Source organism: Jatropha curcas, chromosome 2, assembly GCF_041381405.1.
Source record: "Jatropha curcas cultivar XTBG-Jc1 chromosome 2, XTBG_Jcur_1.0, whole genome shotgun sequence".
NCBI classification, from domain to species: Eukaryota; Viridiplantae; Streptophyta; class Magnoliopsida; order Malpighiales; family Euphorbiaceae; genus Jatropha; species Jatropha curcas.
In genome coordinates this window covers 5,997,305-6,015,504 of record NC_143152.1, presented here as the reverse complement: position 1 = coordinate 6,015,504, position 18,200 = coordinate 5,997,305, and the positions used below count along the sequence as shown (strand labels likewise).

Here is an 18,200-nt window from a genome sequence, read left to right as displayed (position 1 = left end):
AACAAATACAATATATGTACGTCAATAGCTGCCATTTCAATTGGGGAAATTTGGACTCTGGAGATCTATTTCATACTTTGGATCTATTCAGTAAAATTAGCTATTTTAATACTGTTAGTTGCTTTAGTAGCATTTAACTGATATGTGTTTGAGTAACTTCTCATAAAATGTTAAAAAGCTAAATTTTACATGAATTAATTTTTTATAAAATGTTATCTTAACCTTTAAAAGATAGTTAAAAAGTTATATTATCGAGCATTATAAAAAAATATCGTCAAAACACTAAAAGCTATTTAAAAAACTGTTACCGAACAAAATCTTCATATGCATTTTTTTTCATGTATAAAACAGTAAAAATATCCAAACGATCTCAACGACAACTTTTTGGATTTGAAGTTAAAAAAATGTACTATCATCCAACGGATCCTTTCTTTTGGATTTTCCACCATAAATGATACCTAGGCTTTTAGTGCAGTCGGACTTTCGTGGGTTTCTAAATTAATTTAGCCCAACGACATAAACGACAAGTTAGCATCATTTTAGCAACTTATTTCCTAGATTTAGCAAATACAAAAATCATTACTAAACTTTTTTATCTTTTCGTTTGTTATAGTGAAAGTTTCTTTCGATTAACAAAAATGGAACAGCAGATAAATGATAAAGAAAATCAATTTTTTTATTAAAACATAAAATATTTAATCTATTTTTTTATTATGTATTAAATTTAATAAAACAATTAACTTGAATGAAATTTAATAAATGGAATTCTATCTAAACTGCTACTACTTCCGTTCCAAAAAGATAGTTCACTTTTTATTTTTATACAGATTAAAAAATATGGTTAAAGGTATAAAATTTTTCTATTATATCCGTCTTAAATAACACATAAGTATTGAAATAATAACTAATAATTAATGAAGTTTATTGAAAATAAGGTAATTTAATAAATGTATAGTAGACAATTCAATGATTAAGTATAATGGAAAAAAGGAAAGTGAATTATATTTTGGAACAAATTAAAAAGGAAAGATAGATCATCTTTTTGGAACAGATGGAATATTATTTATTCATGATAGACCATTTCATATAATATGCAAAGGATAAAGAAAAATCAACTGTTTATCTTCTTTGCTAATTAATTTATTAACCAATAGGTCAATGATAACGGAAAAAAAAAAAATTAAAACATTACTTAGATTAACAAAATTTGGATAAAAAACAATAAAAGTCTAATGTCCAATGCCAAGCGAATGACTTTTCATATGTTATTTTGCGTGTACGAATGACTTTTAACAAACTAATAATCTAAGTCTAAGGAGATTTCTTCTTCTTTTTTTTTTTTTTTTCTTTTATTCTTTTGTATCAGAGGCAATTGAGATCATGGGCGGATCTACAATCGAGATAATGGGAACACTTGCCCCGTTCGTTGTTTATAGTTTTTTATATTTTAGTATATATAATTATGTTAATTTATATTTACTCGAGTAAATTTTTACTCTTTTGATTCCACTGAATTATTATTTTTATATATTACGCCCACTAATTAGATTTATTCAATTCCTTAAAATGGAGATAAAACAATTCTAGATTATTCAATTTCCTTCTTATTTGAATATGATTTTAATTTGTATCCTTTTCCTTTCCCTGATAAGGATTTAAAGGTCAATAACAAACACACAAGCATAGAAATAGTAAAATAGTTCCTTTCAAAAAAAGAAATAGTCAAATAGTTATCTCCTTATAAATTCTCCAATTTGCAACCAAAAGCACATAACAATCTCTTTTGCTCTATTTTATAGCAAATTTTCTCCAAATTAAATATGAGTTCTAGCAATTCAGGACCTAATTCCATAACTAAAAGGTAAAATACTAACATACACTCATTAATTAAGCAAATCTATTATTTTTGTTTAATATCTTCGCTTTTGCAGGCTAGAAGGCAAGGTAGCATTGATAACTGGTGGCGCTAGTGGAATAGGCGAAGCTGCTGTTAGGCTATTTGTTGAACATGGAGCTAAAGTTGTAATAGCAGATGTTCAAGATGAGCTTGGGCTATCCCTCTGTCAAGAATTCAGCTCTCAAGAAAACATTTGTTACGTCCATTGTGATGTAACTAGCGATGAAGATGTCAAAAATGCTGTGGATTTAGCCTTCTCCAGGTATATATACGCATAGCCATTTGAATGCAGAGATGTACATGAGTTGAGCTACTTTGAATAAACCTTTTTCTTTTAGTATTAGAGGGAATATTCAAATCTGAATCTATTGTCAAATTATACATGCACTTACCATTAGACTATGCTTGGTGTGCAATTTTTGAATAAACTTTTGAATTGTTAAATTTATAAACAAAAATGTTAAGCTCAATTGATCTCATCTAGGTTCATGAACTCTATTTGTACCCCCTCGATACCACGAACGAGTTATGCCTCAGTTAGCCAAAATTAAGCTTAGCTTGATTTATTTCAAGTGTCTACTTGAATATGGTCAATTGACTTCACTCTTATTTGAAAAAAAAAAAAAAAATGGGAAAAACATAAATATATGGACTTATGAAAATAAGGTAAAATTTCATAGTTTTTTATTTGATGGCTTGATTTTGTATTTTCAGTCTTTGATTTACACAAGGAAAGCGAATCTAATATAATAGCTTCATAATATTATAAAGTGAATTAAATATGAAGTTTACAAATATTTATTTCCTTAGTATGCAATTTTAATGACATGTAATTGTTCTACACTGTAAATCATTGAATGGATTTATACCGTGCTGAAAAGAACTTTTGGCTTTGTGGCTGCAGGTACGGGAAACTCGACATTATGTATAGCAACGCTGGAATTGGGGGAAAATTAGAAACTGAAGTCTTGGGTTGTAGTAATGAAAATTTCAAGAAAGTATTTGATGTAAACGTGTTTGGTGCTTTCTTGGTTGCCAAGCACGCAGCTAGAGTTATGATCCCAGCCAAGAAAGGGTGCATTTTGTTTACAGCAAGTGTATCTTCAGTAATTGGCATGGGTGATGCTGCTTCACATGCATATGCATCATCAAAATATGCGTTGGTGGGTCTTTCAAAGAACTTGAGCGTAGAATTAGGTCAATATGGGATAAGGGTTAATAGTATTTCCCCATTTGCTGTTGCAACTCCACTCGTATCAAAAGGTTTGAATATGGAGAAGAAGAAGGCTGAAGAGTTGATTTCATCTACAGGGATTTTGAAAGAGGCGGTTCTTGAAGCAGAAGATGTAGCGCAAGCAGCTTTGTATCTAGCAAGTGATGAGTCTAAATATGTGAGTGGACTCAACTTAATTGTTGATGGAGGCTACAGTCTTACTAATCCCTCCTTCGGATTGGCAATGAAAAGCCTATTCTCTTAAGAGCTTCTTGTCTATGAATTTATATTTACTTAGATTTGAAAATACACCCAATTTGATATTAATAACAAATTTATGATGCCTATGTAGTGTTAAAGCACAAGAATAAAGTTTTAGTTTTTTAAGGACAGTTTGATTGCTTTTTTTTTTTTTTTCCTTTTAAATATATGTATAAATGTTTGCTTAGTTTTAATATTTGTTTCAATTCAGTTTATATATATATTTTTTTAATTCATTGGAGGCTTTTAAAGGGTAGTGCTCTCTCTGGCTCACCAAATTGATGAAAACAACTGTGGTTGAAAAGATTCGAACTCGAGACCTCTCATTCATTACATAAGTGAAAAGACCAATCAGACCACCACCCGATTGACAATTCAATTTATATATTTGTTCATTCATTTTTTTTATCTAGTTATTTACTTTTTAACTAAATTACTTAAACAATCTCAACTTTAGCTGGTTTATATTCCAATGTAAAATAACTTTTATTTTTTTAATGAAAATATTAAACCTTCTTCTTATAAAAAAAAAAAAAAAAAAAAAAAAAAAACAAAGAAAATATTGAATCTAGTAAATCAATTTTAATGCTAACTTTCAATTCAACCTTGCTCAATTTCAAATTAAAATTTGTGGTAAATTTTCCAGATCATATGCTAGTAAGAAAATAACATTCAAAATCTTTAATTATGATAATGTACAGAATAATCCATACCTAAATAACTAACTCAACCATCTTACAGCCTGTCAACAATCACCACAGCACAGCCTAACAGAGCCCAACAGCAATAACTAATCATTAGCCAATCATTGTGCATCATCTGCTGATTCAATCATTTCCATTCATTTATTTCAGCAATATAATCCAATGTACAAAATTTATCTACCAATTAGATTTAGACATTTAGCTAATTCTAGATCAATCTCTTTTTGTATATAAATTCTCCCTATAGCTGAATATTGATACTTGAGAAATAAAATATAGAGCAATATTTTTTGTCCAATATTTGAATTCAAAAGCTGTTTATGGTATCAGAGCCTGCAGGTTTGATTCAGAAACTTTTCTATTTATTCCTTTGTCTTTTCCATTAAACCTTCTTGCTGCATTTTTCATTGTTCTCTGTTTTATCTTGAAAATGGATGATAATACCACTGCAAATAATGGTAAAATTAATGATTCTGATCCGTTAACTCTTGTCAACTCCAATGCTCCTGGTCAATCTCTAGTAAGCATTAAATTGAATCCTGGTAATTTTTTATCTTGGAGTAGATCTGTTAAGATTGTTTTAAGGGCAAAGAATAAGCTTGGTTTTATTACTGGGTCTGTTGCTAGTCCTGAACCTACTGCTGTTAACTATGAAACTTGGGCTAGAACAGATAGTATGGTTATATCTTGGCTATTAAATTCCATGTCTAAAGAAGTAGCTGATAATTTTGTTTTCTGTCCTACTGCCAAGGATTTGTGGGATGAAGTTACCCATAATTATGGCCAAGTTAATGGTCCTCTTGAATTCCAAATTCTTAGAGATCTAGCAAATATCGTTCAAGATACCCAATCTGTTAATGAATATTACTCTTGTCTCAAAAGAAAATGGGATGAATTGTCTTCTATTAGAACTCTACCTGTATGCACATGTGGAGCTGCTCATTCTTTTTCACAGCTTGAAAGAAAAGATAAACTAATGCAATTTTTGATGGGACTCAACAATGAGTATGATAATACCAGAAACAATATCCTGATTATGGATCCATTGCCTCCTGTTAGTCAAACCTTCAGTATGATCCTGAGTGTCGAGAAACAAAGGGAGATTCATCACCAGCCCATTGAATCATCAAATTCTACAGCAATAATGCTCACTCATCAAGCCAATCAGCCTATTGTAGCTTATCGAAGAAACAATCAGAGGGAAAAGACAAGGGAACCACAGAACAAGGCTGACAGATACTGCACTCACTATAAAGGAACTGGACATACAAAAATAAGCTGCTTCAAGTTGATTGGATATCCAGACTGGTATTTTGATCCACAGAAGAGGAAGGGCAAGCAACAAACTGCAAATTTTGCTTCCGTTCATAATATTGTTGCATCAGAATCACCACTTGACATTCCAGCTCCAACTGCTCCTGCAACAATTAATGACACAATCAGTCCTCATCTCAGTCAGTTTATTCAGCAAGAAGTGAACAGAGCAGTCACAGGCAAATCCATTTCTCACAACCCTGATACATCTGATGCTGCTGCTAATATTGTTCAATTCTCAGGTAGCATTCTACTTTCCCTCATCTCTGGTATTGATTTTAATGATAAAGGTAACTAGATTATTGACTCCGGAGCAACTGATCACCTCACTTATAATTCAACCTTTTTTGTTTCCTTGCACATCTTACCACAACCCAAATTCCTTAAGCTGCTTGATGGAACAGTTAAAATAGTGACACAATATGGAAAAGTGATTTTAAACTCTAAGCTTACATTGCATAATGTCCTATATGTACCCTCCTTGAAATGTAACATTATCAGTGTTAGCACCTTAACTAGTACCTGCAATTTATCTGCTCACTTATTTCCAAATTACTGTTTCTTTCAGGATATGCAGACTGAGGTCACCATTGCTTCTGGTGTAGTTGTGGCAGGCCTATACTACTTCACCAAAGACTCTTTTACTTTTTCCAGCAACAATCAAATTCAAACAAAAGACTCAGATCGTCCCAGCCATAAAGATTTCTTATGGCACTCTAGATTAGGACATTTGTCTTTCAAAAGATATCAGCATATTGCAAATTTACCTAAATGTGATTTTTCATCCTTTATATGTCCTGTTTGTCCTCTTTCAAAACAGTCCAGATTACCATTTTATCCAAGTAATTCTATTTCAGTTCATGCTTTTGATCTTTTACACATTGACATTTGGGGGCCCTATGGGGTCAAATCTATTACAAATGCTTTCTATATGCTCACAATTGTTGATGATATGTCAAGATATACCTGGACTTTCATGTTACATTCAAAAGCACAAGTTCACCAAGCCTTAACCACATTTTTTAACTTTGTTCAAACCCAATTCAATAAAAGAGTCAAAGCAATCCGAACTGATAATGGCAGTGAATTTATTAATTCCAGTTGCATTTCTTTATTTGAAAATTTAGGCATTGTTCACCAAAAATCCTGTGTGTATTCCCCTCAACAAAATGGAAGAGTTGAGAGGAAACACAAAACCTTAGTTTAAGTAGCCAGGTCCCTAATGTTTCAATCTCATCTTCCTACACATTTCTGGTCTGAGTTGCTCCTTACTGCCACATATATCACAAATAGATTACCTTCAGAACCCCTTCATTGGACCTCTCCATATCAAAACTTATACAATAAAATCCCTGACATTTCCTATTTCAAAACCATAGGTTGTCTCTGCTGTGCCACAGATGTTACCCCACACAAAACCAAATTTCAAAAGAGAGCTTCTCCTTCAGTACTGATTGGCTACTCAAACCAACATAAAGGGTATAGATTATATAATCTCGAGTCCAAAACCCTTTTTCACTCAAGGGATACTGTCTTTCATGAGCATATATTTCCCTTCTCTAACAATCATCCAGAATCAGTTGCCCACTCTTCCTTGCCAAAATACATTACTGACCATAATCTTTCTTCTTATTCCCAACCTTTACAAACTGATACACCTTCTCCACCAGCACCTCAAGCCCCTACACAGCACCTTACACCAGAACATACCTTACCAGAACTAGACTCACCATCACCAACTAAACCACTTGAACCAAACCAAATTCCACAACCTGATTTGCAAATAAGAAGGAGCACAAGACAACATACAAAGCCAAGATGGTTGGATGATTTTGTTGCCACAACTAATACCAGCAGTATAGCCTCAGCTGCTATATCCTCAGGTACACAAACATCTTTACTCTCCTTTTCTCCCACAATACCTCATCATAATTTTGTTGCTCAAGTGTCAAATATTCAGGAACCTAAGTCTTACAGTCAAGCCAGAAGTGATAGTAAGTGGGTAGCTGCCATGGAACTTGAACTTAAAGCCCTGGAACAAAACCAGACATGGGTCATCACTAATCTGCCAAAAGGAAAAAAACCAATTGGGAACAAATGGATATACAGAATCAAACATAATCCTAATGGGAGCATAGACAGGTATAAAGCAAGGCTTGTAGCTAAAGGGTATAGTCAAATCCCTGGAATTGACTTCACTGACACATTTTCTCCTGTTGCTAAATTGGTAACAGTCAGAACCTTCTTATCTATTGCTACTGCAAAGTCATGGCACATTCACCAACTAGATATTAACAATGCATATCTTCATGGTGAAATTACTGAAGATATCTATATGTCACCCCCACCAGGCTATCACCAAGTCCCTCAAGGCAAGGTTTGCAAATTATTGAAGTCCCTCTATGGTCTCAAACAAGCTGGGCGGCAATGGAATAAGGAATTTACTTCCTTTCTTTTATCTTTGGGCTTTATTCAATCACCAAATGACCATTGCTTATTCACACAAGGGTCTGAAAATAATTTCCTAGCTTTATTAGTATATGTTGATGACTGTCTAATTGCAGGGAATAATTTTAGTCTTATTTGTGATCTCAAACAATCCTTGCATTCCAGATTCACTATCAAAGATCTTGGGAAAGCCAAATATTTTTTAGGCATTGAAATTGCTAGATCACAGCGTGGAATGATTCTTTCTCAACACAAATTCATCACTGATAGCATCTCAGACACTGGTTTATCTGCAGCCAAACCAGCACAAACTCCATACATTCAGGGCACCAAATTAACAGCTAATATGGATAATTTACTTCCTGATCCTGAACCTTTCAGAAAATTGCTTGGTAGATTACTTTACTTGTCACTCACAAGGCCTGACATTTCCTTTGCTGTACAGCAGTTGAGTCAATATATGCAAAGTCCTTGTTCTTTCCACTACAAAGCTGCTCTGCATATTGTAAAGTATCTTCTTGGCACCTTATCTGTTGGATTATTTTTCCCAAGCAATAACAACTTTCAAGTTACTGCATACTCAGATGTAGACTGGGCTGCTTGTGCAGAAACCAGAAAATCTGTCACTGGTTTTTGCATCTTTCTTGGAGATTCTCTCATTTCATGGAAATCCAAGAAACAACAAACTGTTAGTAGATCATCTGCAGAATCAGAATACAGAAGTATGGCCTCTACAGTTTGTGAAATTCAATGGCTCTTCAACCTTCTTCAGGATTTTCATATACCTATCACCCTCCCCATACCTCTTTATTGTGACAATAAAGCTGCCATCCATATTACTTCTAATCCTATCTTTCATGAAAGGACAAAACATATTGATATAGATTGTCACATTGTTAGATCCAAATTATCCTCCGGGTTTATAACCACTCCCCACATCTCTTCAAAACAACAACCAGCTGACCTTTTCACCAAACCACTTCCATTTCCTACCTTTCATCATTTCATTCTCAAGCTGGGATTAGCGTCACTCCCCCATCTCCACCTTGAAGGGGGGCTGTACAGAATAATCCATACCTAAATAACTAACTCAACCACCTTACAGCCTGTCAACAATCACCACAGCACAGCCCAACAGAGCCCAACAGCAATAACTAATCATTAGCCAATCATTGTCCATCATTTGCTGATTCAATCATTTCCATTCATTTATTTCAGCAATATAATCCAATGTACAGAATTTATCTACCAATTAGATTTAGACATTTAGCTAATTCTAGATCATTCTCTTTTTGTATATAAATTCTCCCTGTAGCTGAACATTGATACTTGAGAAATAAAATATAGAGCAATATTTTTTCTCCAATATTTGAATTCAAAAGCTGTTTAGATAATCTTATTACATGTACTTACGGTAATTGTGGAACAATATGAGGATTCAAATATTATATTTATGATTCTTAATTAGAACATAGTTGTTGCCTTCCATAACTCTTCTAGATAACTGGTTGTAGAGAAGTACATCATAATGGAAAACCTGCAACCTAAAAAAATATTTGAAATAAGGGCATGAGTGTTTCAACTTAGTGAATAGAGTTCGGTAATTCTCTCACCCCACAGCCATACGATATGTGGTTGATTTATTATTTCTAATTATAAGAATACGTTCGTTCATACAATGACAAACAAGGCAAACACATCCAGTAGCACATTACACAAGTAACCAAATAATTGATATTAGTCAGTGGCATCACCAACTTTTCTTGGATAAATTGTTCCCTCTCACCTGGTTTCATCCGCGTGCACAAGGAGTTTTATCCCTCCAATATTGGAGCCTTTCGACTTTAGGTCCGGGAACTCTACCTCTTCTTTCTAAAGAAAAACGGCATTTTCGGCTCAATGTCAAGAAATACTATCCCTCTAAACGGAGTCTTATATATAACTTATACCTATATATATATATATAGAGAACTAAAGTGAATTATTCTTCTTATATGATTCATAAAATTTTTCATTCAATTTATTACTTTTTATGTTTTATATTTAATTACTCTTTGACAGGTCAGTACCCTAATCTAATTTGGTTTCAAATAATGGCTTAATTTAAATTCAAAATTTAAAATTGATTGATTTGACAAACTCGTTTGCATATCATCCGATAGAAACTCCATTGTTCTTTAAAAAGAAACAAATCTAAACTTTATTACATTCACTAACTAATTTTAATTATCAAGATAATTGATTTAATAATTCACAATTTAACTAAATTAAATTAATAATACTATTCAAAAAATTATAATTAAATCACTAAAAAAATATATATTTAGCGACCAAAAAATTGGTAGCTAATTTTTTTTCTGTCGCTAAAACAAATATAGTGTTCCATCGGCAAACATTGTAATCCATCGTCCAATATCTTGTCGCTAATTACTTAGCGACTGAATAAGAAGACCATCTGCAAAATCGGTTGCTAAAATTGCTGAAGCGGTCGCTGACTCGCTTACTCCCATTAAAGATTTTGTAGTCACTATTCAGTCGCTAATTACGTCAGTCGCTAGTCCTCGACTAGCGAATTTATCCCTAAGGCTGTCACCAATCAGTCGCTATATTTGTAAGAATTAATTTTCAAAATATTGTTATCCATCGTTCTGTCTCTCAGCTGTCACTATTTTTTTGAAATAAAAAAATAAAATTTAAAATTTTGACAACAAAAAATTTTCACATGTAAAAAATGGCAATATATGATGATTCACGTAATTAACACAAACAATCTATCATGACCCGATTCCATAGGCCGGACCGGCACTAGAGCCCAAGTAAGCTTAAAGCCCCCGAGGCCTGTAGTAAGCCTAAAACACTAAAAATTTACTATCTCAATATAATTTTAAACATTCAGCCCATATTTATAGGAAAATAAACCTCAAGATTTTGTTAAATCTCGGCCCAAATTTATCAGCTACCACATTCCACAGTTCGGGCCCAATTAACAATACATCACATTTTTAATATGGACTCACAGAATAATTTCGTCTATGATAATACACGACTAAATGTAAAGAAATTCTACAACTGCGGAGTCACTAACTGATAGATATACATAGATTTTTTATACATATAGATACACAGCAAAATAATTATTGAACTAGGAAAATTTTCTTTCTAGACCTGCAGCGAAGGAACATAGCTTGACCGAATTAAAGAGAAATTACTTCCTGAAAAATTGAACAAGATATGTGAGCTTTCTAATGAGTAACTATTATTGCACAACACACACATTCACACAAATGTGTAAATACATCAATCTAGTCATCCGACTAGTTATATGCTCATACAGTCAGTCACACAAATGGCATATCACCAGCACTCACAATTAATATCACCTTCAAATAATCACATCACGTGGAAATTAGTCAGTGGCGTCACCTAAACCCCCAACGAGTCGTCCTCTCAAACAGTCCATCCTCTCAAACATGTGCACCAAGGGAGCCAATCCCCATATCTGGCAGATCGGTCTAATTCTCACTTGACCAGTCCTCTCAATATTTTATTTTACATTTTCTCTTTTCTTTTCCATATCATCAACATCATTTCATCAGTTCATCAGGTGCACACGGGGACGCCGATCTCCCATTTACCCGGCCGACGGTCCAGTTTCATAGTTTCATCAGGATCCATATTTATCGACCGTCCTCACAAACCCATGGTGACCCACTTCATTCTAATTCCACACAAACAGAGCATAGCATTATCACAACACAATTAATCAAACATTGCAATCAAATGCAGACATATTAATCAATTAAACATCGTAATGCAATGCACAATTAAACATCCAAAATCAATGCAAATAAATAAATAAATAGTATTAACAATAAACAACAATAATAACAATAATAATGAAAATAATTAAATAATTAAATAATTAAATGAATAATAAAGATAATAAATAATCAAAGCGCTCTATTTATTATGTATTAAGTTATAGAATTAATCTAAATAAACTTATTAATTATGTCATTAATTAAAACTAATCTAGGTTCTATTGAAATTTCGGCAGCACCTCTCCTAAAATTTGACTAAACCACAATTCAACAATATAATATCTAAGCCCATCCGTCGGGCAATTCAAATCAACTCATCCCATCCACCATAACCTTATTTATCAATTATTCGATCAATCAATTCACACAGCCCATCCATCGGGCAATCAATTCAACCAACCCATCCGCTTCAACCTACATGTATCATCCATCAAACTCACATATATACACTTAACAGTTCCAAATTAACTAATTAACAAACTATATTAACCTCCAAGCATGATTCAATGATATTATTAATTGCTTTAAAACTATTTACTTGTCTAAGCCTTAAATTATAACTCTCCCCTACCAATATTTATTAAAATTCCTAAATTAGCTTACATAAATATTAGCTAGGAATTCTTATATTAATACCGAACCTTCTAGTTGTAACTAATGTTCATGAAGTATATATAACAATATGCAGAACTAATTTGCATCTACATGATACCGATTGATTCTTAGCAAAAATTATATTTGATTGATTATTCATTCAAATTTAATTTAATCAACTAATAATTATTAAGTTTAGGATTTATACCAAAAATAGGAAATTGATCTTAGAACGTACCAATTGAAATTTGGGTGACGATTCCACGATCCTCGCGAAGAGAGAAAAATTCTGTCCTTGGTGTCTCGCCGGAGTCTCGCCGGCCGGTCATCGGAACGCCTCCGCCGCCGCGGTTTACGATGGCCGGAAAATCAATAATGCCCAGAAATTTGCCACGATCATACCATTCAACTCGAAATTCACCAAGGATTCCATTTTCGGCGTTGGTTTAGTGAGATCAACCCTCTAGTTGGTCGAAACGAGCTTGACAGTCGCCCCTTACCAGCATTTATGGTGGTTCCAGTTCCTTCCACCAAAACCGTCGTTTCTTGGATGAAAATTATTCACACAAGACAGGGGAATCAATCAGAGCTCACCTTGAAGCTTCACGTTGCCAAAATCGCCTGGTATCACCGGAGATCGAAGAACGAGAACTGAAGGCTCGTTCGCGCCACTGAAGGCTCTACTAGCGGGGAAGGAGGCCGGAAAATGGACCAGAGACTCTAGGGAAGACGATCGCCACCTCGCTCTCGTCGAGCGGTGGTTGGAAATGAGAAGGAAAGTGAGGAGGAGGAGACTGTCGCGCGTGCAGAAGAAGAAGAAGAAGAGAGGAAGAAAAGAAGAAACTAAGTCGGTTTCTAGATCATTCCAGTTCTATTCGAACCGATTTGGTCTGATTCAATGATTTGGCTCGATTTTGCTCGGTTTGCAGGTTTTTCACTTGGTTTTCAGGTTATTCGTGTGGTTTTCGAGAAATCAATTTGATTTTAGGATAATTAATTTATATATATTCATAATAGATTAAATTGCTAGAGTTTCATATTATCTCTTGAAAATTTTAACTGTTCTCAAATCGAAAATTTTGATGATATATTTGGGCTGAGGCCTAACTCGCAAACTTGGGCTCGAATTGAGATTTTATTATACTTGCAGCCCACACGATCAAAATTTCTGATTTTTGATTTAATAAAAAATTCGAAAGTTTCGAAAATAAAACTTCGGGGTATTTCACAATCGCATCAATGAAAAAAAAATTCTAAATTTTCAAAAAAAATTATTATTAATGTGTGGATAAAATTATACAAATTATACAGTAATATATATACAAAATAAACATGATAATAAAAAAAGTCTAAGGGGGTTTGATCTGCAAGATTTGTAATGGGACTCTGAGAAGCAGGCAATGTTGAAGAAGTTGGGGAATCAAAGTGATCTATCGGTGCAGAGAGAGTTGGCAGTGTAGTAGGCCATTCTCAAGCATACATATGCATCAGCTACTGCTGCTGCAATATAAGTTGTGATATGTGCTGCTGCTACGCCTAAAGTTCAGCCCGTAAATCTTGAATCTCCTCAGTACGTGCCTCTGGCTCAACTAGTGTGGCTCTACTCGCTAAGCCCCATACGTGCGGCTATAGAAAATGTCTGACTGTAAATCAATCCTATACACTTTTCTCTTCTTCTCGCCTCCTGCAGCCTAAAGATAAAACTGCAACTCCTCGATCATAGGCTGCTCAGCAGTTTGAGCCGGAGATGCAGTAGCTCACTCTTTCCTAATAGTGTAGTTATCTTTACAAATATAGAATACAGCAAGATTAGAACAATGCAAAAATATTTAAATTTAGATGGAAAAACAGAAAAAATATTCAATCGTGCTTACACTAACAAGCTCGGCACGCCTATCAATGAATGTGACTGCATCATGGTCCTTCTTATGTGTAAATATGAAGACTTCCATAGGGATAGGCTGACGGTTCAACTTATTGGCCTGCAATACATTTCATAAAATGCGAAACATTTTCAAATACATTTAATAATCAAGCTTAAAAAATGAAGCTACATAAAATTCTCTAAGGGGATTTTCCTTACCAATTCTCTAAGGTACTTGTATTTATATTAATTAGGTTCATTATGGTTCATTATGATATTTTCAAGGAAAAATTCGACAATATTTCCCCTTAAAAACCAACAAATCAAAATTTTCAAACAAAAAAAAAAAACTCTTCTATAACTCAATATCCACATCAATAATCACTAGTAGGCCTCCAATTATTACATTCCATACACAAATAAAATGAAATACTTCTATAAAGCAATATTCACATCAATGGCCACTATTAGGCCTCCAATCAACACAAGTCGTCGATAAATTCATAAAATTCAATAAACTGCAATCAAATGCGTAATAAAAAAAATATGCTAACTAGGCTTTGAATTCATATGCATCTTTAAGTTTTATGCTCTTAATTCACATGAATCTTTAAGTTTTATGCTTTTAATTTATATAAACAATGTTTAGTTTTATGCTTTTAATTCATATAAATGTTTAAGTTTTATGCTTTTAATTCATATGAATCTTTAATTATATGCTTTTAATTCCTATGTTTGTTATGATTATGCTAAGTTTTATGCTTTCCTAATTAAAAAGCTAAAATTAGTACACTACTTACATTATAATAAAAATATAGCTTATGATAAATTCTTGTTTATCACTTTCCTAATTAAGTTTATGTGATCATTATGTTTTATTCTTTAGATTAGAATTATTAAGTTTATGCTTTCTCTAACTTATTTTTTATTACTTTCCTAATTAAAACCTACTACATAAAGAAAGAAAGATAAAGAAAATGACTACTGGATTTGCGAGATTTCACAAATGTGCTGAGATGCTTGAATCTATAAATTTTAAATGAATCTTTTTTAGCAAATTAAGTAGAATATTAATTGACCAAAATTAGAAACTAATTATCAAGGTAATGTAAATAACAAACTAACCTAATTAAAAACTGTCCTAATTAACAAAGAAAACTAATTAACAAACTAACTATCCTAAAAATCATTTTTATTAACAAATACATTAACAAATTAACCAAATATTCAAAAATCATTTTCATTAACAAACCATTTTATTAACAATCTCAAATTAACAGCTTCATTAACAAACCATTTTATTATCAAACTCAAATTAACAAATTGGAATTTAACAAAAACATAAATTTCCATCAACATTTTTATATTAAAACTAAAATAAAAACTCAAATTTACAGCCTAATATCTAAAAAATAACAAACAACAAAATATTAAACCAAAAAAATACACAATCAAATGTAAAGTCAGAATAACTACAAAAAGGAAACAACGAAACCACAAAAACAATATAAACCCGTAACAGAAAAAAAAAAAAAAAAAAAAAAAAAATCCAAATAAACCAAACAATCGACATAAAACTATGAACAACTAACTAAAACTACAAACAAAATCGACATAAAATGAAATGCAAACAAAAAAATAAAAAATAAATAAAAATGCAAAAAGAAAATTGAAGACAGTTGTTGCACTACTGAGTACAAAAAAATAAAAAATAAAAAATAAATTACTTACTTGCGGTGCTGCTCGACGGCAGCGAGACGAGCTGCGCTCTTCACCGGTGCGGAAGTGAGAGATAGGGCTAGAGATGTAGAGGGAGCAAGTAGACAGAGAGGGAGGGAGAGAGGCATGAGACTGATTTTTTGAAATTAGTCTCGCGTGAGAGAGAAAGGCGACTAAATCGCCCTACAAAATTAGCGACCGCCGTATCGATCGTAATTTAACAAAATCGGTCGCTATTTTAATTGACATGGCAAATAAGTTCTGTCGCTATATTATCAACTCGGTCGCTAATGTTATTGGAATTTTGATCGTCACATCTGTTTCCCAATAATCGCTAATTGGTCACTATTAATTCCCGTCAAATATAGCTAGGAATCCACACCCGTCGCTATTTCATCGTCATGGTGGTCATTGATTAGTCGCTGATCTTTACCTTTGGTTGGCTCCAATTCTTCGCGTGAAAATGAGTGACGGATGTTGGGTCCCTCGCTATACCTGTCGTTAATAGTTGCTGATTCTGTCGGTAAAAGTACACAAGTTTCACGTTCAGTTTCCCTCATAGTCGGCCGCTGATCTGTCACTATTTAGCGAAAGCGTCAAGTCAACCGCTAAATTCGTTTACTAAAATCCATTTTTTTGTAGTGAACTGGAATCAGAGCCTAATACTCACCTATTAAAAAGAATGCTTATATTATCGCAATCCACACAAAAAGACGAAGATTATGTCTTCTATGACTTGTCAGAACTTCGGAATTATTCCACCGACGACCACTTTTGCCATCATTATTGTTGGGGCGGCAGGGCTAGAAAATTGGATTGCCATAAAAAATATACCAATTTACTTCTTTAATCACAAGGATCACAAGTTTGGTATTAATTTGATGTGATGTTTGTCCAATTAGCGGAGATAGCCATGCTAATAATCTCAAGGCACCATCAATGATGATTTTTACCAAAACTCAACCAAATCCAACAATTACTATGGGAGAAATGCTTAGAACAAAAGGAAAAGTAGTTTACTACTAACCTTTTAACTATGAATCGCCAAAGATGGTGACATCGTCTGAAGCATCTCTCTCACTCTCTTTATCGTGTAAAGAAGAAGCCAAGTAGATAGAGAATGATGTGCGAGCGTGAAGGAGAGACTAAGAACGACTTATAAGAAGTCTAGTAGCTGTTCATTGACACTGAGTTCACAGAAATTGATTGGAGGCAAAGATGATGTTTTGGGTTCTTCTCGCTCTTCAAGTTGAATTTATAGTCTCAGTCAATTCGATCTGTTTCGAATTTCGATTCACTTTTAATCAATTGTTCTTTAGTTTTCAAGTAGTTTAAATCACAATTTCCTCCAGTTCGATATGTTTTAAATTGTTCTTTATTTTATTTAGGGAAAATTATTATTTAGTCCCTCAGGTTTTACATAATTATCCAACTAATCCCGACATTTAAGCTAATATATAATTAGTCCCTCAGGTTTAACTCCATCTAATTAAAAGGTCATTCCATCCGAAAAGTCGGTTTTTTCCGTTAATTGAAGACTAAAAGACTAAAACACCCCTCCCTCGCTAAATCACCATATCATAATTAACCTGAAAATCTTTTAAAACCTACAACTACACCAGTACCCCTAATCATAACCCAAAAGCTAATATTTAAAACATCACATAAAAACTGATTAATAGTCTTAAAAGAGACATTACATAAGATAATAACAAAACACAAGTAATTAACACAGTAAATACATTAATAATTTCAATTAAAAGACTGATTAGTAGGTCCACATGCAGTCAAGCTTGGTGGGACCCATCGCCACCCTTCCACCACCACTGGAACCACCATTAGCAGCACCAACGTTGGTAGCACCACCCTCCTCCGAACCTGTTGCCATCCAATTCATGCCAGTAGTGGTACCACCTCCATTAAATGGCGCAGCAGCCACAACTGGGGATGGAGAAGAGAAAGAGAAAGGTAACTGAAGATTCTCTTGCAGAGACCTCAAACTAGGGAAAGCTGAGACACCCATGTTTCTTGGGAACCGACCAAATGGATCCGCTGTCATAGGGAGGAGAGGTGGCGGAGCGAAATCAAAAGTGGTGTTCTGGTTAGCAGCGGCTGCAATGGTGGAGAAACAGGACACGTGCTCAGGTTGAGCATGGCTGTCTGAACCGACCAATGGATCCGCTATCATAGGGAGGAGAGGTGGCGGAGCGAAATCAAAAGTGGTGTTCTGGTTAGCAGCGGCGGAAGCAGCGGCTGCAATGGTGGAGAAATAGGACACGTGCTCAGGTTGAGCATGGCTGTCTGATCTTTCGTTTCCCTCGCTTGGAAGGTCATACTGGTCCACGTCAGCGAGGGAGGGGTATTT

At 33.8% G+C, this 18,200-nt stretch overlaps 1 protein-coding gene and 1 long non-coding RNA gene across 2 annotated transcripts; one reads left to right on the top strand and one right to left on the bottom strand.

Moving 5' to 3' along the window:
* Window positions 1-1,711: 1,711 nt before the first annotated feature.
* On the top strand, window positions 1,712-3,520 carry LOC149498121 (short chain aldehyde dehydrogenase 1-like). Its single transcript, XM_089718036.1, has 3 exons — window positions 1,712-1,861; window positions 1,932-2,159; window positions 2,802-3,520. Exons 1-3 carry the CDS (start codon window positions 1,821-1,823, stop codon window positions 3,373-3,375), a joined length of 843 nt encoding a protein of 280 aa, XP_089574162.1. The 5' UTR covers window positions 1,712-1,820; the 3' UTR covers window positions 3,376-3,520.
* Window positions 3,521-13,540: 10,020 nt separating this feature from the next.
* Window positions 13,541-18,200, bottom strand: LOC110009656 (uncharacterized). Its single transcript, XR_002284534.3, has 3 exons — window positions 15,848-18,200; window positions 14,127-14,234; window positions 13,541-14,035 (listed from the first exon to the last, which is right to left on the bottom strand). It is a non-coding gene; the product is annotated as an uncharacterized LOC110009656 (long non-coding RNA).

Excerpts from the sequence above, each read along its gene's own strand:
- LOC149498121 (XM_089718036.1), top strand. The coding sequence starts at position 1,821 with ATGAGTTCTAGCAATTCAGGACCTAATTCCATAACTAAAAG. Across the intron at positions 1,862-1,931 it reads CCTAATTCCATAACTAAAAG|GCTAGAAGGCAAGGTAGCAT; the intron begins GTAAAATACTAA and ends TCGCTTTTGCAG. Across the intron at positions 2,160-2,801 it reads GTGGATTTAGCCTTCTCCAG|GTACGGGAAACTCGACATTA; the intron begins GTATATATACGC and ends TTGTGGCTGCAG.